Source organism: Teleopsis dalmanni, chromosome 2, assembly GCF_002237135.1.
Source record: "Teleopsis dalmanni isolate 2A chromosome 2, ASM223713v2, whole genome shotgun sequence".
In the NCBI taxonomy this organism is placed as follows: domain Eukaryota; kingdom Metazoa; phylum Arthropoda; class Insecta; order Diptera; family Diopsidae; genus Teleopsis; species Teleopsis dalmanni.
In genome coordinates this window covers 159,639,871-159,664,720 of record NC_051847.1, presented here as the reverse complement: position 1 = coordinate 159,664,720, position 24,850 = coordinate 159,639,871, and the positions used below count along the sequence as shown (strand labels likewise).

Genomic DNA, 24,850 nt, shown 5'->3' with positions numbered 1-24,850 from the left:
TCTTAGTTCTTTTTGTTTTCTTTAATTTAAATTAATTAATTTTTATGAATGTATTTTAATTTTTGAATTTAGCTGCACTGAAACTTAAGACGTAAAATTATTTGTGAATAAAACATAACTCTGAAGATTTTAAGAGCATTGATGTTGCTTCACATGGATTCTTTCGTAAATTGCGAGTATATTTTTGCTACTCTGAAAGAAAAAATTACGGCAATTGTTATATAAACGATATAAGCCCGGTAATAATCAAAAAAGTTATTGTAAATTAGTCATAATAACAATTAATTAAAAATATTTTGATAAAATTTATATATTTTCTATAATTTTTGGTGCGGTGTCTTGTGGAATTGAGTACATTTTTCATAACGTCAGCAATAATGCAATAATGCTGTTCCAGTTAAAGACCATTTTCGAAATTTGCCATTTGCTTTTAAATTAAATGTCCAAGTAAAGTTTGATTCTCTGATTCCAAAATGTTACTCTAAATAATATACTATACTAATGGATGTAATATATGGTAACTATTATTGGTATAAGTCCTATATACTATACTACTGCTACTAATATTATTTCTATTAGTAATATATACTACTATACTACTATATACTACTATATATACTACTATATACTATTATACTACCATTTCTTTAACAATTTCTTTTCATATTTCTTCATATTTGTAGGAATAATGCAACTCAAGTCAAAGGTCAAATTTTTTTTTCAGATTGGTCCTTTGTTTTTAAACTTAATATTCAGATAAAAGTGAAACCACGTGTTGTACTATTTACTACAATCCTAGATCATATTCCTGTAGAATATACAATATATTATATCCTGTAGACATAATGTCTACAGGTATTATTAATATTATTTCAATTTCTATCTTTTGTATTTGCATATAAATTGCTGCTCCATTCAAAGTCAATATCCCAGACTTGTCCTCTGTTTACAAATTATATTTTAAGACATTATCGGATCTACTACATATTTACTAATAAAATACTATCACTACTAACTATACTAATCTTTCCAAAACAATTTATGGTTATTGTTCTACAATTATTAATAAAATGACTAATGGCAATACTTCTTCATATTTTTAGCAATACTTATTCCTACTTCAAACAAGTGCCAGTTTTTATACTGATTTTTAATTTTCAAATTAAATTTTCTAATACAAGTGGGTCAACGTATTTAACTGTTTACTAATTAAACAATATCATTAATAGGCTATACCAATTGGCCAAACATAATTCCTACAATAATATGGGTATGACTTTTATATAACACACTATACTACTGTTATTAATATAATTTCTGTTGACAATAGTCCTTCATATTTGTAACAATAATGCAACTCCAGCTAAAGTCCATTTTCCAGGTTTGTCTTTTGTTTTCAAATTAAAAGTCCAAACATAAGTGGGTCCACGAGTTCGAGTTTTATACAGAGGGCATTCATATATATTTCGTAGGTCTTGTTTATCTTTCGTGACCGCCTGAAAAAGAAATAAACAAGTACACGTTTAGAATTAAATGGTAATATATATTATATAAGAGTATTATAGCTAAAAGTAAGTTATTTTTATTTATTTGTTGTATATTAATGTTTGTGAATGTTTTATTTATTATAATAGGATTTTTTAACTTCTTAGTTTTTAACTTTTTCAGATCCTACTTTCAGATCCTCTTAAAAAAAATTGATAAAATCAGTGCATTTAATTACTTTATTTAATTTTCTAATTATGGTCGAACCACGGTTGTGTTTAATTTCTAATAGTATTATGTACATATGTATCTATGTGTGTATATTATCTGTTAATACAGTCGATTTCAACTTACTCGTATATTTATAACCGGCATTGGTGGATAAAGTTCTTTTAGACGAGAATCCATTATAATTCCTTGTTGTAAGTCCCATCTTGCACCCTCCATAAATACACCGTGAATATACGCACCATCACGAGGTACACTTCTATTTATTTCAATTAAAAGATTAGAAAATTATTAGAACTGAAGCTTACTGGTTTTATAACTGATATTAATATAGGTCCTGTATTATATAATGTTTAAAGCTTTTTTTGATTATCTGATAAAACAATAAATTCCTCAGTATGAAAAAATACAAATAATCGGAATAAAGTAATTATTCATACATTTTCAATAAGAATAAGGCTCATCTACTTATTGAAGATGAGGCTAATGCTTCATTTTTTTGAAGATTAGCCTGGTGTAAAATAAACATAGAAAGCCTAATTCCCAAGTTCCCATGGGAATTATAGTGATCCTAGGCTAGAAACAATTAAGAACACAAAATCTTTATCAGCTTTTCATAAGTGCTTCAGAAGATCATAGACTAGCAACAATCTAGAAACAGTTACTGCAATTAGTAAGTATTTTTACTTACTTTAATTATTACAGACATTTTTCGGCAAAAGTCTAGTAAATATCATACCATTTCAGATAGAATAACGATTGTGAGATAAGAGATCAACTAGCACCAATATTTTGGAATAAATTAGAGACTTTTAAGATTTAGATAGTAGTCACATTATTACGTACAAGTTCCGTACGATATTATTTTAGTTTCATTGACCACATAAAGAAATTTAACGAGAACTGCAGGAATGCGTGGAAAATTACCGGCAAAGCGGGTTATATGGTAGGCTTATATATATTTTAAACATTTAAACATACAAGCACTTCTTGTCTGCATCAATGTCAATAGTATTTCTAGGAAGTAGAAGGAAGTAATATAGAAAGGCACAAGCAAGTAATAGTCAAAGTGGTTATGTTGATCGGACTGGGTGTAAGTCAAGACTATACATTGTGGTTTTTAACATTACCAGAAGAATTTGGTTACTAAGAATCTGCTGTAACTTTTGAACTATTTGTAATAAACCAGATAATACGTTAACTAGAATAATAAAAACTGCGTTTGTGACCGCAGAAGTAAAGCATTTTTAAAATATTTTTGGAAAGATAATTTCATGTTGTAAAAAATTCAATTTTTTGTAAATACAATTACAAAAGAAATGAGTACCTTTTCTATAATACAGAGGAGGCAATGAAATTATATCACATTAATAAGTTAATTGAAAAATTATAGAATAAATTATTTCAAAGTTCCTGCTAATCGTTTGTAGATTTTCTCAAATTATATATAATAATTAAATAATTAATGCATAAAATTATAACTACTTACGTAAATTCTTCTTTTTGCTTTTTAGTAACATCACACTGAAGACACATCTTATCTAAGGGCAATTCATTTCTACGCGCCGTACTTTGCATAATTGCTGTTAGTAAGGATTGCGGGTTGAAAAATCCAGCCAGCCATACACATGATGGAAGCTTTTAGAGATTTTAAAAGAATTTAGATTTCAACAAATTTTAATATTCAAAATAATATTTAAAATATATTTACCACAAAATCGGTAGACCAGGTTTCAAGTTCACGTATTCGTGCACATAAATCAATAAACCATGAATTTAAGCCCAGCAAGGAAGGGTAAGCTCGATTTGTCCAAATTTGCGGAACTTGATCCAAAAACAAAGAATTCTCTAACAATTCCATGTCAGAAGTAATAGTTAATTCACCCTTTAAACCCAAATCTAATTCTTTCAAACTACGTTTCATTTCAGATGTAAGATAGTTCATACGTTCACATTCCTGAAACGCTACAATCACATATGGTGTACGCTCTTCTACTTTATTCATTATTTCAATCATATTGAATTCTTCGGGTAACTTTTCAATTATTTCATCAACAATTTGTTTTACTTTATCTTCGCGGGTTACTGTAGCACCGCCACTAGCCCCAGCATCACGTGGCTGCATTTCAAATACGGTACGAAAAATGTGCTCAGCGCGCATAGTCAAAAAGCCTATTTCAGCATTTGGATGTAACCCATAGAGATATGGAGATTCTGCTGGCATATTTTCATCAATATAACCATGATATCCGGCGTAATCAGTATTAGGGGGTGCTGGAAAACTAGGTGCTAAAAATAGCTCTCCATCAACCAAATCTGGTTGCATATATTCTTCTAAATAATTAATACATAGTCGTCTATCCCATTCATCAGTTATGTGACCTCCGTACATTATTTCACCAAATAAATACCGCAAGTCTTCCCATGGTACTTTCGAATTTGCTTCAAGATAGTTATATAAAACTGAAACACTAATGTTTAGATCTCCTACATTAAAAGGATAAACTTTGTTCCAGCCTTGCGGTCCAAATTTTCGTCTTTCCGCAACAACAGCATGGAAATAGCAAAGTGAGAAGAGTATAGCTTTGAATTCTGCTTCTTTTCCAGACATTTCAAGCGTTTCCTGCGTAAAATTATCAAGTGCTTTGTGTAGATTGGCTAACATACCAGTTGGTGGTTCATTTGTTATTTTAATTGAAGATTCCAGTATACCCTAGATGAATATGTTAAAAAAGGAATATAAAAAATAAAAATTTATTAATGTTATGTAGAAGCTATTAACTTGTGGAATGGAATGGTTTGCAGGTGATGATGCTGGTTCCGCACTTAAAAACATTCGGTAATTGGCATGTGATGATTCAGAATAAAACTCCAGTTTCTTTTCTAATGTTGGTAGCCATTTTCGTACTAAATGTATATTTTGTAAGACAACCCAATGACCGTTTTTAGCAGCAACATCCATAGCAGATTCTGCAATTATTTCCTGGCCTTGTCCCAATGACACATTGTGGAAATTTCCTTCATCTATTGAAAAACCTAATTGTCTGCCTAGAGATTCTACATCTTTTAGTGGATTTACACCAGGTGAGAGAATAAAAAATATTGGAGTAGTTGGGCTTGCTTCTTCAAATGATTTTGCAAATTCCAAAGCACGATTTTCAATATATTTAGAGCCCAGTTTTTCTTCAATAAAATTTCTAGGTAAAAAATATATAATATAAAATAATTACTGTTTTAATATTTTCGCTGTTAATATTTACGCTAATGCATAAGTCATGCGATCTGGTCTTAAAGCCCTTATCATACATAAACGTTGTAGGGCTGTTTTATTTTTCCATTCTTGAGGGAATTTTTCATTTTCAGGTGCTTCCGACTCAACTAAATTTTTCCATCTTTTAGAGGAAGTTTCTATGTCTCGATCTAAATTTCGGAATTCATCTTTACATGCTAAGCTACATATTCCACCCCATGAATTATTTGATATGAAATCAACGGGACTTGTCACATGTGGTTTTATGGGGAAACGTAACAAAAAATCTAGCTCCGTTAAGGTAATTTCTTCACTACTGAGAAGTATCTGAAAAATAATAGTTAATATTATATTCTTTAGTTATTCTTTCATTAACCTGAAATGTCATTTGTGATGCAAATATTAGTTTATCACATTCAAATAGACCTCTTGAGGTGTACTGGAATACTGAATATGTTATACAGTCAATTAAATTAGCGACACGAATATTTAGGTTTTCCCCGGGTTCCGCTTTAAATATAGCATTTTGAAATACAACGCTGAAAGCCTTAAAAATAAAAACTTTTAAAATGTTTATAAATGTGAATTTTATTCTGATTACATACCTTTAACGAAAATTGGTATATCGGATTTATAGCATTTAATTCGTTAAGTATAAAATATAATAGACTGGCCCTTGCAGCAGCTGGTCTGTAATATTCTCGTGCTTTGTCTATTTCTTTCGAAGTTATTTTTGCTTCACTGACCTGTTAAATATAATTTAAATTGTGATTCTTATATTTTTAAAATAATATTTATATAACTTTTTCTTCAATTTCAGATGCTGTACACTTAGTTGTCTCCAAATTCTCAACTAGTGCAGTATCACCCAGAATGTTTTCTCCAGCAGATGAAAGACGTGACAACAAATCATCTTCCAATTGTTTTAACATTATTTTAAAATCATTTTGCTGTTTTGTTAGTTCAGCCTAAGGTTTGAAGTATTTATAAGTATTTGAAAAATTATTTTTTAAATCTATTTCTAATGCTCACTTTTAGATCTTCTAGATCTGGTCTCTCAGCTTTCACAACTTCAGCTAATAATTGATCTTCTAACCCATCCCGAGTTACGGTAAAATTAATTATTGTAGTTTGTGCTTGAGTTTCCGGTTTATAATGTGGGTTTGCTAATTTCGTATGTAGAATAAGTCGGAAATTAGTATTATATTCAACCTCTTTGTCTCCGATTTTAATAGCTCTGTCGGGAGTGAATATTTAAAATTAAATGGTATTACTTGAAATACAATAAATACGTACTTTCCTTTTTTTATTAAATTTCTTCCTAAAAGCGAGTCCAATACTGGATCAATATGTTCATCAATATTTTCAATTAAGACAATGAAGCCTCCACTTATTGCTTTCTCAATTACATCCAAGTAACTACGTTGTCCCATTCTTATTACCTTTAACTCGTCTCCGTATTTTTGCTTTATCCACTTCACACCTTGTAACTGCGGGTAAAATAATCATTGCAATAATAAATTGTTATTACCAATTTATTTCAAATACAAACCTGTGGATCTATCATAAGCGGCCAACGATCTGAATTTGATAATATAGTAGCATTCTCGATGGACATCCGATCGCTAGGTAGGCCTTCATTGGTCCATACAGCGATTGTTGTATCATCTGTTAGCAAGTTTAGCGTATCTAAGTTCTCAGTTATGGGTAAAGGTGGATCAATGGCTTTTAGGAAAGGTGTCCACATTTTTTGTAGCAGATCAAAACGAAATTGCTTTGTAAAGCAACCCACATATGAAATAAACGCTGTTATAAGTAATATATCACCTGGTAATGTAATGCCCTGTTTCACAAAACTAATAAACACAACTTATATTTTTATTATTCTTATTAAAATTAATATAAAAACTTACTTATTAACAGATTCAGCCCAACGTACGTTTTCACTAGCTAAACCGTTAACCAAACGATTAGCTAACCCAATTGTTGCTTGAGTTGCATCCGCTTCTTGTTGACAACGAAGCTTATCGTTTTTAGCTTTTTCATAATCATCCGTTAGGTTTTTAAGTCGTTCCTCCAAATCCTTTAATGATAAAACATGTACATAAAATGCATCTAAAATTCAACTAAAAAGATTTTATAAAATACTTACAGCGACTTTACGTTTTATGCCAGCTAAATTATCTTGTGCTGCTGCTAATTCTGCATTCGCGGCAGCTAGAGCTTTTCGTTTTGGTTCTACATCACAATAGACTTCATAAAATTTAATAATATTAATAACCCAAGCACATAAACCAGCAGCAGCACCTGATTTAGATCTAACGAACTCGGGTTCAAATTCTGGATCCTTTAAATATGGCTGAATTGCTTTAATAATTTCATGGTGTATATTTTCCTTATCATAATTTATGAGGGAGTCCAAGAAAGTGTCTACTTTAGCCATTGCGATTTTTGCCGCTTTCCATGAACGGTCTTTTGGCAACTTTCCCCCAGGTGCTAGCAAGACCATAACAGCTGCCGTTACATTTGTTACGGCTCCTGGTGGTGATCCAAATGATTTTAATTCTGTTAAATTTGCTTTATTTAAAGTATTTAAAGCTTCTTGTGCTGCAAGGAGCGCTGGTTCTGCCTTTAAAAGATCTTCTTCGCAGTCTTTTTGTTTTTTGGTTACTTCATCTGCTATCAATGCAACTTTCATTTCTTCTTCGTCTGCTACAGCCTTTTCCTTTTGTACCTTTTCCGTTTCAACTCCAACGATTTCAATTAATGCATCCGCAGCTTCATTTTTCTCTCGTAGCTCGATTTCTTGAACAGCTAATTTAACTTTTAAATTAGAGACTTGAACTGCCGTGGAACGTAACTTCTCAAGACCATTCTCCAAACGTACTATCTTACTTTGTAAATCTTCATGTTTTTGATGAAGTAACTTCAAGTAGAGACTTATTTGTTCAAGATAACTTTTCGGTGTAGTGTAGTTATAGCGTCTTTCATTTTGGAGGTACACTTTTGATATGGAATTCACTGAATTGTGCACATATGCCATAAACTTCGCCACTGAATCACTTTGACCCTCTGTTAATATTTTGTCTTCAAGCAAAAAGTTCAAAGCAACTGATATAAGTGCCTCCTGTGGCCATTCATGAAACCAACTGATTGATGTGCCATTTATTATAGCGGGAAACTTTCGTGAACGAATGCGAAGTGTTGACCCAACAGGTGAAAAGCAAAGAACTACTTTCAGTTGCTTGCGTACACGTTCTATAAAGAATTTCCAGCAATTGTCACGGGTGTCCGCAATACCAGCACCTTTGACTTCGTTTCGAACTCCAGCTATTATATTCTCAATTTCATCATCAGGAAATAAATCGGGTATTTCTCCTGTAGCTAGCATATCGTTTATTAAAACAAGAAAATCTTCATTTGGTATTTGAGCATCTGTCATAAGAAACATAATTCCAACATTTTTCAAACCTGCCTTAAGATAAAGTCCAATAAATTCATTCTAAAAAATAATTAAAATAGTTTTTTTTAATAATATGTACAATATGTCATTATGTATTTTATTAAGAAATTATAATCGCATTTGATTTCCATTTAATATTTCTTTTGGATGTATAAAACTATTTTATCTTTAATCGTAGCATGAATAAACTATTGCCTATATTTTTTTTCCAAAATAAACTAAAAATACAATTAAGACTTAAAAAGGGGGATTTATTGTAGAGTAATGCGTTCTAATACATAAGATATTTATATCAACACAGATTAGGTTAGATTCGGATATACCGGCGATCCCTAGAGGATCCACTTAAGCCTATTGGCGCATTGTGTTACCGTATATGGAGGAAACTTCAAGTTTAAAACCACTTAGAATCTTTGGTCAAGCTTAGTATGCTGCTTATTTAGAGGTTTTGTAAGTGACAAAGATCCTCAAGAAAGAGGGCTTCTAATGTTTTGAGTCTCCGCCGTGCATGAGCTGGACAAAGACAGACTAGATGAAAGGTACTTTCATTGTCTTCCCCATAGCTGCGACTGGTATGATTAAAAGGTAGTTTTAATCTTTTAGCATGGTTTTAAGTGACCTATGATTAAACTGACCATAAGACTGATATCTCTGCGGGGCATGATAATATTGGATTTCCTTTTAGTGGAAGGTGGCCAGATTATATACAGATGCCTACATATCGTTGAGTCTTTGAATCTTTTAATAAAAAAATATCAGCACAGAAAGAACTCAGTAATGATTTGCAAACAAAACCTGTACTATGGTACATCGGTACCACAGTTGAAGTTATGTTTAGGTTAATTGATTGAAAGAAGAGAGCAAATAAAATCTATGTTTCAATTTAGTTTTCAGTAGCTATATTGTTACATAATATGCTATATATACGAAACATGAATAACCGGAATAGCATAATGTTACATAATATGATATATATACGAATCATGAATAACCGCATAATGTTAAATAATATATATATAATATATACGAATCATGAATAACCGGAATAACATAATGCGGCAACTCTACGCGAACTGTTCCTACAAAGATGAGAGAATACCTGTTTTTTTTAAAGAAAATTCTCGAAGAACATTATTATAAGTGCACTTGTAATATAAAGTTGTGTTTCGGCAGATCAAAAAAAATAAAGTTTGAATAAAGAATTAAATAGAGTCTATAAAAAATATATGGAAAAACTTAGAGAAATAGAGAAATTGTAAAACCGTAGTGTATCGCAGTAACAAAAATCGCTACAACAAAACTGAGTAACGAAATTAAAGTGTGACTATATTTACAAAACATGTAACTTAAATATTTGAAAATAACCTTTAAGTCATTAACTCCATATCCTTTCTTAAGTTGTATTTGTACTACTTCTAAGCTCGATATGAAAGCAGCAAGACGGGCTAAAGACTGTTTACCACTGCCACCAACACCAACTAGAAGAGCGCTACCCCTGGGTGATTCTAGTATTCTGTTTATTCTATAATAGTTTAAAGAAAAAAAAACTATTAATTATCTACAATTATAAATATTATATCTTAATAATCACCTGCAAATATGCATCATTGCATCTTCGAACAAAACTAAATTTATAGCAGCGACGAGATCGTTATATGATGCCATTGCCTCTTGAAGGAGTTTGTGAAGCTCAGTCCAGCCCTTTACAGGCATATACTTAGGTTCACCAATTCCTCCAGCGAAATGACAATATATGTTTGGTTTGTCAAATATAACGGATTCGTCTATTTCTTCAAAAGATTTTTTTATAATATCATGTTGGATTTTTGTAAATATATCTATATCTTTTTCATCAATTAACTTGTCACCATACACACGCTGAGTTTCGTGCTGCCACAATCGTATGAAATCAGATGAGCAAGTCAAACATTCAGATGAGCTGAATAATAATCCCTGTAAACGAAATATTGCTAAAATAGTAATTCGATGAGTTTAGTATTTTACTTACTTGAAAGACATTACTGATATCTCTCAAATTAAATATGTAATGGGATTTAATAGCAGTCGGAAGAAAAATTTGCAATGCTTTGTTGTGCAGAGACAAAGTTGCAGCAACAATATTCGGTGTCATCCGTGTCACAATGATATTAAATTTTTGTTCCGCAATATTAAAATGTTGTGAGAGAATTGTGGAATATATGGATGTTATAGACTCAGCGCCCGGAAAACTGACGGCGAAAACACAAAAATGTCGCTGAAGTCTTGGATTAATGGTGAAACTACCAGATGTTGGGTTCATGCAGGCAAGATATTGACAGTTATGTATGTCCTTCAAAGATAATTTGTTGCGATCATACCAGTGACCATAGTCCAAATGTTGTCGTATTAATGTATGTGGTTGAACAGTACCATATTCGTCTACTTCTGGCATATTTAAGTCATCAATAAAATAAATTAACGTTTTATTGCCCGGTGGGCCGTAATTTCGACCAGCTTTTTTCTCTAGGGATTTTTCAAATATTTTTTGTAACATTTCGGAGGTAGTATAAAAATTTAATGGTATAGTTGTTAACGCATAACTTTCAGGAAGTGAATGTAGTTTTTCATTTATAAGTACAGTTTTTCCACTTCCCGCACTACCAACAAGCATTACAGGATGCTTTTTTTCCATTAAGAGATCAAGGAAAAATCGGAGACGTATAGATTCTGAGGTATGAACAATCGCAGATTGTAATGGCAGATCACAATCAAATTCTGTTTTTGGTATTTTTTCAACCCAAGGACAAAATTGTTTTGTTTCATTATCAAGGAAGTAATCAAAAACAGTGCCACCTATAAGAAATTTATTAATTTTTACATACCATACATAAAAAGATCAAATTTAAACTCACCCGGAGGAAACTTTACTGTTTTAAATTCGTTAACCCACCATTTACTGAATTCGATTCTATAATCAATTGCTTGATCCTGAAACATTGTTGATCCAAATGCCCATATGCAAGCAAAAACAAAATACAATTCATGCCATTCCTTAGGGCAATCTGTTGGTGTATTCGCTGGAGTAAAAAAGCATTCCAGTAAATAACAGAGCATTTGAATATGTGCCATTTCTGCTACTGGCGTAATCTTCTTAAACCTTGTCCTTATAGTCTCTAATGAGGCTGGAATATATTTGTCGAAAAGAATAACCAAATTTGATTTTTCAGATGGAATTTTCCGTGTTTCAACCCAACTCGATACACAACTGAAACAATTAATTATATAATAATTTATGCACAATAATTCATATAAACAACTACTCACGGATTCCAGCCTAAATCCTGTGGGTTAATGTATAAAATTCCTGCTCTCGATACAGTTGCTGGAGTAGCTGTTCTCAAATTTGAAATTTCAAATAGTAAACGCATTGATGGTGTCAAAGCAATGCGTTCGTTACTGGCTAAAGTTAAAACTTTATTGTCATCCATTACAGTATTTAAACTTTCAATCCACATCGGATCAATATCGCCATCCAAAATGATCCATTTCGGTTGATCACCAAGAATGTTCGCTTGATCTCTCATAATGACTGAAAAAAGACCATCTTTCCATTCACGTGTGGCTGGATTTATAATGCCAAATAATTCATCATTAGTTACTGCTTTTGGATTTAAATCATTAAAAATTGGTTTTCGCTTTATATTTTGATAAGTTCGTAGAAGTGTTTTCCAAACTTGTGTCTTTCCAGTGCCAGCATTACCAACAATGAAAACAGAATGGCGTACTTCTAGTAGTTCCTCTAATTGCACTACTTTCAAAATGAAATTATCTTCTGGTTGGAGTAAAAGATCTGATGCGGCTTGTTTAACAGTTCGTTCGAAATCTTGATCACGTTTACGTGGTACATCCAATGCGGGAAAGATATCACTTATTAATCCCATAAATACGAGCATGTCATCAGTAACAATTTTTGGAATATTAAAATCTCTTAATGCGCGCATAAGTACTTCCTCTTCAGGACGACCTGGATCACCACGCTTTTATAAAATATATTCTAATAAAATAAAGTTGTGGCTTAAATATTGTATTTCATTTACCTTTAATGAACCAGCAACTACCAACACAGATTTAATGGCCCTTAACCCCCAATCATAATGATCTTGTTTTGAAAGTAACTCTTTGCAAAGAGTGTATAGTGTGATAAATTTTCGCGCCAACGCCCTTGCATCTTGGAAGCCTTCTGCTACAAGCATAATTTCACAAATTAATTCAAAATCTGGTACTACCATAGCACATGGTCTAAAAAGTGCTTTTAAATTTTCTGGTAACTCCGTGCGACCAGCATATCCCGGATTCATAGTAATAAAAATACCAACTGTTGGAACGCAGCTAATAATTTCGCCCATGAAATTAAATTTCTCCTTCTTATCTCGAATTGCATCCTGAACAGATTTTACTTGAACAGCGACAACCGATAATACCTCCACCGTGATACGATTGAATTCATCGAAACAACCCCAGGCTCCTGTTTGTGCTAATCCCTTATAGATATTTCCACAGGACTGGTAGTCCATTTGTTCAGAGCAGTTAAATACATAAACCATTATACCAAGTGCTCGACCTAAATCTTTAGTGGTTTCAGTTTTACCAGTTCCAGCTGGTCCTGCTGGACCACCACCCATTACTAAATGTAAACTCTGAGTTAAAGTTATGTAGCATCTATCAGTTAGTGGAGTTATAACTAAGCGGGGAGTATTACCCAAATACTCATGACTGTATAGAAATTCTGCATCGCAAATGTTGGCATAACAATCTTTCTCTACATCATCAAAGCGATGGCGCAGTTGTGATTGCCACATGAACGCCTGGCCTGAATCCAACTTTGCTTGTATCATTTTTGCAACTACATCTCTGGAATGGACATCTATAGTACAAATGGTCATAATCTTTTGACGATCTCCTTTCGTTAATTCGCCAATAAGTAAAGTTATAAGTAAGCTCAATTGTGATATTTGTTTTTTATAAAAGTCTTTAATTGCATTATCGTATCCTTCTTCTAGACGACTGAAGGCAATATTTACCTCTGTAGACCACCATATTTGTGAACCACACAGTGAAACCTGAGCAGGATAATCTAGCAACCATTGTTCTCGTTGCTTTTCTTCATAAGCAACTACTGCTTCAGCTACATAAGAACGTAAAGTAACACGCATGGCAGCTTGAACACGATTTAACCAAACTTCTACTGGTCCTTTTATACTAGTTAAAGAATTAAACTCCACATACTCTCCATCTTTAGCATACATACCAGAAGCAGATTCGATTTTATTTTGCTCCTGAGTGTTAAATTTTAAGCGAGCAATGGAATCAAAAAGTTTTGTGAGGTGTTTAGTAACCATATCTGGCTGTATTCCATTACTAAGAATATCAAGTAAGTCAGCAGATGAGACAAAATAAAATCTGGGAAAAGATAAACGTTTCGTTTCCAAATATTCTGCTAAGGCTTTTTCGCACAATGTGAGATCTTTCTGTAGCATTTCTAAACGTTTTATGAGGTCTTTTCTATTCGTTGATGCCACTACATTCGAGGAAACAGACATTTCATTCATTAATATCCGAAACTCAGCATCAACGTGATCAAAACGATCAGAATCCAATGGTAATTGTTTACGAATATCTTCGGAACTCATAAATATACTTTCTAAGTGTGTCCAAGTTCGTTGTACCTCAAACCATACTGTAATTACTTGATCTGCAACCATTAACTTATTTTGCCATACTGACACCTCTTCAAGAAAATGGGCAATGTACTTTGATGTAATTAGATTTTGAAGACACACTTGATTATCTTCAAGAGTCTCTATAAGTTCTTCTGAAGCACGCAAAAGTGTACAGCCGGTACGTTGATGAACTTCATGATCAAATTCCATAGTTGACCACGTAGTATTGAGATCACGTAATATTTTCTCCATTGACATTTCTTTAACGGCTTTGTCAACAATATTTTTAACTTCTTCCTCACATTCATGCAAATTTAATCCAAGTAGTTCAGCCAGTGTTGTTTCATGGTCCATAATAAATTTAACCTAATGGAAACAAAATAATATTAAATGATATTCGCGTAATAAAACAAATTATTAATGAAATACTATACACATCTTTATTGCAGAATTAACTAAACTTACTGTCATCTCCTTAGGCAATGCTGCTAAACTCTGTAAAGATATTTTCTTGTATTTACATTTCGTTATGAAAACTGTGCTTTCGATTTGTAAGTATGATTTCATCGTATAAGCCGCTCATTTTATTTAATTAGAATAGCAAATTTTTTCATATTAAAGTGGTAATTTATTATTTGGAGCTGGTCAATAGCGATCAATAGAAATATAGTCTATCTAATAGTTTATGGGTTAGGTTAAAGCATTTATGCACTGCGACCAGCTTGATCTATTGTACACGTAGAGTCTCTCTAATATAAAGACTAAAAAGTTTTCATTGGTTTTATTAAGTTTTCACCTAAGATAGCCTATGTATTTTGAGTATGGCTCCTATGCTATATAAATCAATTTATTTGTCCTTTTTTATTAACTGCAGATATTTTATAAGCTCATTTTTAGGAGTATGCACGCGTACATACATTAGAAGTTCAATAATTTACTTGCTATTCAGAATCTATTCAAATATTTGAACAATAAATGTTTATGCGTGGCATAAAACAATTGCGGAAAAAGAAACACAATATACCAATACTCATTGTATGTTACCTATTAAATAAGCTTTTAATTTTATGCATATAATAGATAATGTATAAGTAGAAGAAAGGATTCTACATTATAATTCGCTGTCAAAATGGTTTTTGTGTATTCAAGTGAGTGTCTTATGGATTGGAAATGATTTGCTTTTAGCTTAATTCCTTCGAATAACTAATGTTTTGTAAATTAAATCACGGATGTTCAAATTCGATATAAAAAATAATATTGAAAACTGAATTATATGTATATTTAAGCTATATTTATTACGCCTTTACATTTACTTATAAAATAAGCGACTTATACTCATTCTTAATAAATATATACAATTATAGAATGAAAACTTTGAGTGATTACAAACCTTTATTATTTATATATAGTATTTTTAATATAAAAAATTTAGAAATATTATAGTAGATATATTAAAAAGAATAAGCTTTAAAGCTTTTTACAGCGGATTAATATATATGATGTATATTTGTGTGCCTCTACATGTTATTGAAAAAAATTTCTAAGAATTAATTTAGAATATTTAAAAAGAATTTACACTGTACAATTTCATATATTCCTTTATTATAGGTATACTTTACCTTAGTAGAGTTCATTAATTGATTCCAATGACGTTCACGTATAGCCGGATTTTGTAATTCACCAACAGCTCTAAGAGATGTTAACATATTTTTAACTGTGGACTCCAAATTTGTAAATATATCCCAGGCTCGCATTTCCTTGTCAAGTAAGCGTATATCTTTCGCAAATTTTTTGCATTCAATATCCATATTTTCAACATCAACTTTTCGCCATGGTGTGGTCTTCCAGTCTTCAATACAAGTTTGGACAATAAAAACGTAATCCCATAAATGCTTTCAGTTTAAATAAAAATGTAATAGAAATTGGTTAATAATACGATAATAATAATAATAATTAATATTTTATAGGTGTATTAATATGTGTGATAGATAAGTACGCTGGACTATACTACTGGCGTCTGAAGATGATGCCAGGTAAAGGTATTGAAGAAATGGTCAAGTACTTATTAAATCACAAAAAAAAAGTTAACTGCTTAGAAGAGTTTTGTTTTGAGGAATTAGAAGAGCTTAGTAATTTTTGGCCTAATGAAACTGTTAAGGAGTTTAGTGGTAAATGGATTCTTTCTGATTTGAGAAGTTGGGATAAAATACCCTTGTATATTTATTGACATTTATTTTAGTGCATTACAACAACACAAAAATCGAGTACTGAAAAAATAGATGCAGTAAATAAACAAAAAAAAAATTAAAAAAAAAAGAAAGCGCCATTAAAGTTACGTAAATTAGGAAATAATTTCTTTAGGAAACATATTGTAATGCTAAAGAGATAAAAATAATTACCTTCAAGAGTTTAAGCTCTTTTCTGCACTGTTTAAGAATTTTAAATTCTGGAGTACTAACTTCAAATAAACTTCCTGATTTTTGTATACTATGCATTTCATTTTCAATAATTGTTATGTCAAAGTTAAATTTGTCTAGTAATATATAAGGTTCCGGGCAGATATAACGGAAGAAGTTACAATATTTGAATACGTCACGAAATTCTAGGATATGTGCTTCAAAGACGCTTACTTTGTTTCTAATACTAACAACTTCAGTTGCTTGTAATGGCGACACCTGTTGTTTTACATTTGTGGCAATTTTCTTCGTATTTATCCACTGTTCTGGCAACTCTTGTAATAAAACATTCACTTCTTCCGGAATATCCATATCAAAATATTTTAAAAGTTGAATTATATCTTGCATTGGTTCAAACATTTCATCTGTGATAGCAGCTCTTTCTTTTACTTGCATTAAAATTGCCATTATATTAACTAAACCATCATAGTCTCCCTCCTTAACAGTTTGTAATAAACTTTCATCAGCTTTTCGTATGAAATTACTTAAGTCCACTAATTTCGTTGTTACTGTTGTAACTAGGTGTTCCTTAAACATATTTCCCCACTTGCAAGCTATATTCAGCAAGGCTTGCCTAAAAGGACGAACATCGACTTGAAACCAAGAGCTAAATATTTGAAAAGATGTGATATCTTCAATTTCATTAAATAAAGCTTCATAATTATCGATTTGCTCCCGAAATGCATCAATAGTTGGGGCGCATTCTTTGGGAGCATTTGAATCTTTTATAGATATTAATTCAATTTCATCTGCATCTAAAATTCTTCCATATTCTAAAAAGTATTCCATACATTCTTTGCGATCATAAATCCAAAGGTAAGAGTAGCGTTCAAATTGTCTACAAAATGAGGAAGCTTCTTCCATTACCTTTTCAACTCCATTTAATATTTCACGCCGCATATTAAAAATATCTTGATTGGTTTTTACCATTTCTCTATAGTCAGTCTTCTCGCTAGTTTTAATTCTTTTTACGAGAGTAGCCATTTTCAAAATATCTGTCATTAATTCTTTCAATATATTACTGAACCCTAAAGGATCATCTGGATTTAAAGAAGGAACAAATATTATACTTGGTTCAACTAGTTCCAATCGTGCTTCAAACAAAGGCGCATAGTAATTTTCTGGATCCATATTTTCTGCTATATACGCAATACTCACACCAACTGTTTTGAGTACATATTCATAAATGATATTATCCACAAAATCTATATAATTTAACCACATAGGATCACTTTGCTTATCTTCCATATGAAATTGCAACATATTTTCTTGCAAAAGACAGTGTATTTCTTCGGATGCAGCTTTAATATCAGCATAACGCTTGGAAGTCCGATCATGACGTTCATCAATTGAAAGTACAGTGTCTTTCTTCGAATCCTTACGTTCGAAAAGTGGTTGCTTTTGCCAAGCGGACATTATTTTTATAATGCGTTGTAGATTTCCTTGTGTACGATCCATGCGATTTTGTAGTGCTGCAATAGGCTCTCCTAACTTTTCCAAATAGGTCATAATATCTATCAATAAATCAAAAATTTTATTTATATGTTTATTTGTATACGGGTATACTCGTAGTATAGTAAGCATAGTGCTATACTCACCATTCGATTCCCAACATAATTCACTTATTCCGATTTCAATTAAGCCATCTATTATCTCAATTTCTGGTTCAATCAGTTTTAACTCAACTAATGAACTGTTTTCCTGTATAGAATTATACCAGTCAATGGTCTTTTCCAAGTTTAGGGTATACTTTCGATATATATCATTATGTAAAGCAAAATTGAGGGCAATTTCTGAAATTCCTTCAATTTCCATTTGTTTTAAGTAATAAACTTCTCTTAATATACAAAATAGTTCAGAGCTGAAATTGAGAATAAGTGTTTTTTTATTGGCATGACGCACAATAAGCGATTGCTTCAATCCTTTTTCGATTTGTGCTGCCAATTTTGTACTCCAGGTTTCAAACACATCCGATTTGGCAGCCTTGAGCTTTCGCACGAGACTGTGACAACGATACATTATTTCTGCAGCTTTTTTTATATTTGTAATACTAACAGAAATATATTAAAATCATAAGAAATACTTATACTATATATTTGATAATAAAATCTCACCTGTGTTGAAGCGTCTCAAAGTATTTCATTTGGTTTACTACGCGTAATTCCAACTGGGTGCACCATCGAATGTAAGCTACGGTAGGTGGGCAATAAAAGTCCGGGTAGAGAAAATTCTGTTCGGGGCTTATCTGTGACTGATTTTCAAAAATATTTTCACAGCTGGTAATTTCTTCTTCCAGCATGTTTAGAATTTCTGCATATCTTTGAGTGAATTCATCTCTAATTATAGGTCGTTGTAGCACACTGCCAACAATGCTAATAAGCTAAATATTTAGACAAACAGAAAGATTATTTTCTAAATTGTATAGCCACATAATTATAATACATAGTATTCAAATAAATCTCACTGCACTAAAAGCCAACATAAAGTTCTTTTTACGGTAAAAATACAATAGGACTTTTATCAAGAAATGTATTATATTACGAAAGAGTGTACAGTATTTCTATGGTATAGAGTTTTTGGGGAACACTTCTAAACATGTTTTGCATGCGAGGAACCAACAATTCTCTAATTAATGTAGGATATCTACTAGTGAAATATTATTTCACTAATACTCATAACTTATAATTTAGCGGACTTAACATATAATCTTCTATTCAATTCCATTATTCTTCAAATGGCGAACTATTAACCATTCTGTGTCTATGTATATGTTATAAAAAGTGGAACGACATTTTTAAATTCGACATTTAAGGGACATTAACGTTAAATCAAAATAGATGTGATCGAAAGCACTCATGTTCAGTCAAATTAATCTATTTATCCAAATCTATTCTATTCTATACTAATCTATTTATTTAAACTCTGGGTAAAGATTCATTAGAGTTGGTTATATATTTTTGGTTCATTACGAACTAACATATGATAAGCAAACAGTCACTCAATGATTTTTATATACATATAAAATGTGTTTTATGTAAAATAACTTTGTCTTCTTTTTTTAAGTTTAATAAAAATTTTACTTTCTTACGAGTCTTTTTATCGTTATATCTTAAAAGCATGTACTACTACTTACCTTAAAAATGCTTTCTAAATTATGGCAGTCATCAAAAGATTGACATAATATTCCAGCTAACTTTATATCCAGTTCCTGTATGCACGTTTGAAAATTTTTAAAATCAGCATTGAATTCATGATCGTCCGGGTCAAGAACGTCATAAGTTTTTGATGCGAAGCTAGTAAAGAATTGATTGAACTCAATGTAAACAGATGATATGCGAACACTAAGTTGTCGACCTCGTAGTCCACCAATTTCAACTTTTTCTAATTTTAAAAATTCAATCACTGTTAAAAAGAACCTGTAAAATTTTCGAAATTATATTTCAGGACTATAATTTTTTCATATTATTTTAAAAAACCATTGAATCGTTGTTAAACGTTCCAAAAAATTATTCAAACGACTAAACACGGAATTCGGATGAAAAGTCCAAAATATGGGTAGACGTACGTGCGGTTCTTCAAAATATTTTCCTAAATTTTCTTTAAAATGATCAAATAACTCTCGAAAAAATTTTAGTGTATGCATCGATAGAGTTAATCGTTGCATTGCTTCTTCAATATCTGTTCGAAATATTGATGATGGATCCAAATATCGTTTAGCCTAATAAGTGATATAAGTGCAGGCATTATTTAATTAATTAATTGTAATTAAATTTGCATACCTGATTAATAATTAAATTGCAAATTTGTTTAAGTAGACATGTTATTTTCGAGGAATTGCAGTAATATTGTGACCGTCCCCACATTATACACACAACGTGCATAAGAGAAAGTAATATGGGCTTGCATTCAGCAAAGTCAGTTTCCTCCAAATTTTGCAATGTTCGTCAAATAGGATTTAAATACAATGTTATGTCCTTAGCTTCTGCCAATGCTTTAATTTAAATGAAATGATTGAAACTTAAGCAAAATGAAGTTCTATTTTAATTTTTAATTGCACTAATTTACCTGTAATAACATTTTTGAACAACGTTTGAAAACATGGATGGTACGCACTGTAAGTACTTTCGAGTATAAGAGCCATTGCCCGGATGCGTTCATTTCGTAATTGGTTATAGACAAACAAAAGATTCTTAAGTCGATCATTCCAGAAGGTTATTTCTAAATATTATAAAATAAATTAAAATTATTTTTTGCTGAAATGACACAATAATTTGCATTAAATTTTTAAATAAAACATTTAATTTGTTTAGATTTATGGTATAATTTTCGGCACACCAATCATTTAATCTTTAATTATATGGTAAACAATAAGTATATAGAAATCTGAATATATTGGATTATAATTAATGCCGATAATAATTATTTAAATTTTTTTATAAATGTTGATTTTATTTCTCTGTACCAAAAATCGTCCTTAATCCATTTATCATAGATTTGCTTGACCATATTAAATTCATTAACTTTAAATTTCTTCATTGTTCCACATATTTAATATATAATTATTTGTTTGCTATTCAAAGTATATACAGAATTAATGTAATTACTAACATAAAACAATTACTTGCCGCTATATGACTTTGTAAAAATGGAAAAGGAGGATAGATGACACATAAGACAACTATTTTTGCCTATAAGTTTTATACTGACTTTTATTTTCCAACATTCATGAGTTTGATGGATAAAAATACTTAGGCACAAAATTAATTCATATTGTAAATTGAAATTTTATTTTTGTATGTTTGGTTGTCTATAAATTGTTGGAGAACTATTCTTTCATTTTTTTTTGTTTGCATGTTAAAACCATTTAGAAGTTTTATTCCACATTTGCTCTATTTAAGTTTTTAATAAGTACATACAGGTATTACATACGTATATATATTAATTATAAGCATTAATATCATTTAAAACTAGGACATTGAATTGGAACCGAACCGAACCGAAAACCGAAAAAAACCGTTATTTTTGTTGAAAAGAAAACCGGAACCGGAATAAAAAAAAATTTGAACAAGAAGTTCAAAAATATATCGTTATTTATAGAAGCAGAAATTTTGTTATTCTAAAAGAATGAATATGTATTTTAATTATGGGGAAAAAAAACAGCATACAAATACTTAAAAAATATTGACACGAAACCGAACCGAAAAAACCAATATTTGAAGCGGAACGAAAACCGGAACGGAAAAAATTCCGATTTGATACCCTGCTTAAAACAAAGATCATCTTTGAAAAATAATAGAAAGAATATGTTCAAGAAAAGGCATTCAGAAAAAAGCCTGTTACGGTTGTAAATATAGATCTAAAAATGTTGATGTAAGCATTTATAATGAAGGCGCGTATGAAAGAAATGCTTGGACGGATATAATAAAGAATAATTTGGTTCACACGGTACCATAATGGGAAGCGATGTGCAATTTAATGGCTGATCTTTTGAAATGACGCCTCACACCTATCACATGCAATCTCTTCATTTCGCCTGTGTAGTTATGCTCTAACTACACACTGGTTAATATATATATTGAGTTATTGAATCTCTTTTATAAGAAGATTTACAATAAGTCTTCAAATCTTAAATAACTAAAGCAATCAAAATTAACTGACAATCATAGTTGGAGTTAAATGATAATAATTTAAGTTGAAGCGTGATCTTGAAGAAGGTCGGGTAGATTCTTTGCCAGGTGATTCGGAAGAATTTCAAGTTTTTGCTTGTATTTGCATTTGATTTTAATGAGTTCATCTTTGATAAGTGGTGTTTTTAGATCTTTATGACTTCATGAATTGTATCGTTTCTTATATACCACGGAACTCCAGTAAGTTAACGAACTATTTTGGATTGAATACGTTGAATTAACTTTAAGTTTGAATGATCATGCATTGTCCTATAGCTCAGCGTCATAGTTTCGAATCAGCTTAAGTAAAGTATTATATGTAGAGCAGCACTTTGTAGTTTCCCGTAACTTGGAGTTTATGTTCAATAACCAATTATGTTCAATTTTTGTGTATTTAGCTTTATTTGACTTTGCTTATCCTCAAGATGTTTGCACCAAATTAGTCTTCTATCCAAATGAACATACGTGCTTTTACTTTCGTTTACGTGAATGCGTCGAGTAAGATCATTTTGACCTGAGTAGTTAAAATCTGATTAAACCAATAAAACAATAGACAAAGATATGCAAATAAAAATAATAAAAATAATTTTCTATTATTGAAAAAAAATCCGTTTTAAGATTTGAACTTATTTCATAGGTCAGTGCATTTCGCATTATCTTACCCATTGCTGATTGTAATTTCTTTGTACATAATATGTAATTATACTATAAACATTCAAGACAAAATAAAATATACAAATTGTTCATACAATATCAAATAGAACTGCTATCGTATTTCAGAATAAGATTTGGAAATTTGCATACTTAAGTCTATGAGTTCATTACAAAAATTAAATTGTTAATGACGGCTTTAAGAACTAAGGTAAGGTAAGGTGGAAAATTCTTACAAGTCCTTTTAAGTAGATTGTAACAGAAAGAAAAATAATTTTTTAGACAGAAAAAATATAGTTTTTACTTTTATATATGCATTAAAAAACCTGTAGAACTACAGAAGTTTGAGTAATAGCAGTAAAAAATTTGTAGATTTGAATGCTCTTTAGAACTGGATGTTTTTAATGAATCGACCTGCAACTGTTTTCTATTGAACTTTTTTTTTAAATAAAAATAGTAATCTGTTTAAACACTTATGTGCATAAATAGTTCTTCATTAAGTTAAATTTTCATACAAAATTAAATAATACGAGTAATCACGAACTTTCATAATCAATATTTTGTTTCAAATATTTCATATATATTAGTTTAGGTAGGTGTTATTTTTAATAGTTTATTCCTATTCCTATTTCTATTATTATTATTTTATATTTATTCCTAAAACTTCTCCTCATATAATTATTTAGCATAAATATTTATTACATACCTATTTTTGGAGTTGGATTTTGTCCATTATTGAATGCTTCTACAGAGCTTTCTTTGATGACATCATGCACTTGAGTTGCCCATTTAATGACTACTCCTTCAATTGCACTTTTTAAGTATAAATCAATTACACACTGATTGGTTTCAAATAAATTATTAGCCACTTTCATAATTTTACCAACCCCAACAGGCATTGCTAAAATAGTTTCTCCACTCACTTGACCTTTTACCTGGTGTACAGTGCTCTTCAAACTATGTACATGTTTCTGAACATCTTGAGATACCATGAATGGCCAAGTTACATAATTTTGTTCATTCGAAAGCAATGGTACTAGAACTTCCTCAACTAAAGTTGAAAGTTGATCAATAGTGGTAGTAGCTAAATCTCCAAAAATAATAATATTGTTTGGACATATGCGCGGTATGGATTGTGGATGTTTTTTTATAAAATAAACACCTTTACTTTTTAATTGCGAAAGTGGGAATGTAGATGAAGGAACTAGCTGAGCACTTTGTGTTAAAATAATAACTAGCACTACTGGTGTGGAACGATCTAAAAACTCTTTTATTATGCCTTTGTGTTCCTCGACAGATATTAGACGTGTCCATTTTTCTGGTTTCAATTTTAGTGATTTTATTACATAAGAACCCATTAAATCAAGGCGTGGGTCTCGACCAACGGCGACAGCTTCTTCATTTGTCGATGACTCCATTACTTGAGATATATTTAAATTAATAATAATAAATATTATTTTTAATTAAATCTTTTATTTGGATTCATAAATATTTTTGCTAAACTCACTTTATTTAATTATATAATAAACGTTAGGAGTGACTGACTCGGTATTATAGAGAGCGAAAAGAAAAAGTGAACTGAAAGAAAATTTAGCTTGCAAAATATTATATTCGCTTATCTGTTGTTTTGAATATATTACTTATATTATAATTTTAAGTTTTATTAATAAAAAAATATTTGATCAATAACGGAAATGTAGCTTAGATACTTAACTGTTTGTCACGTAAAGATTTCATTGAATTAACTAGAAGGTACTCTGTGCATGTTTTGTTTTTATTCAAAATATATTCAACAGTTTATGTCTATAAACACAAAAAAAAAATATATTAGCATGTATGAATATATAAACATAACAGTAATAATGATATATATATATGTATATGTTAATATATTTTGTAAATAGAATTACAACAGGTTCTACACCTGTTGTAATTGTTCTACTAAAAATATA

General features: G+C 30.8%; 1 protein-coding gene across 1 annotated transcript; it reads right to left on the bottom strand.

Annotated features, from left to right (window-relative positions):
• Positions 1-681: 681 nt before the first annotated feature.
• On the bottom strand, positions 682-24,316 carry LOC119677692 (dynein beta chain, ciliary). Its single transcript, XM_038089145.1, is given in 30 exon segments — positions 682-1,496; positions 1,840-1,972; positions 3,203-3,351; positions 3,425-4,426; positions 4,496-4,910; positions 4,974-5,290; positions 5,340-5,510; positions 5,569-5,709; positions 5,767-5,931; positions 5,996-6,200; positions 6,260-6,453; positions 6,516-6,819; positions 6,877-7,046; positions 7,116-8,465; positions 9,792-9,948; positions 10,018-10,379; positions 10,435-11,258; positions 11,318-11,670; positions 11,730-12,442; positions 12,503-14,491; positions 14,591-14,620; positions 15,745-16,017; positions 16,525-18,095; positions 18,180-18,631; positions 18,696-18,961; positions 19,715-19,997; positions 20,058-20,299; positions 20,361-20,572; positions 20,647-20,799; positions 23,605-24,316. Coding segments are annotated over 30 exon segments (13,470 nt in total). The 3' UTR covers positions 682-1,334.
• Between the last annotated feature and the right edge of the window lie 534 nt (positions 24,317-24,850).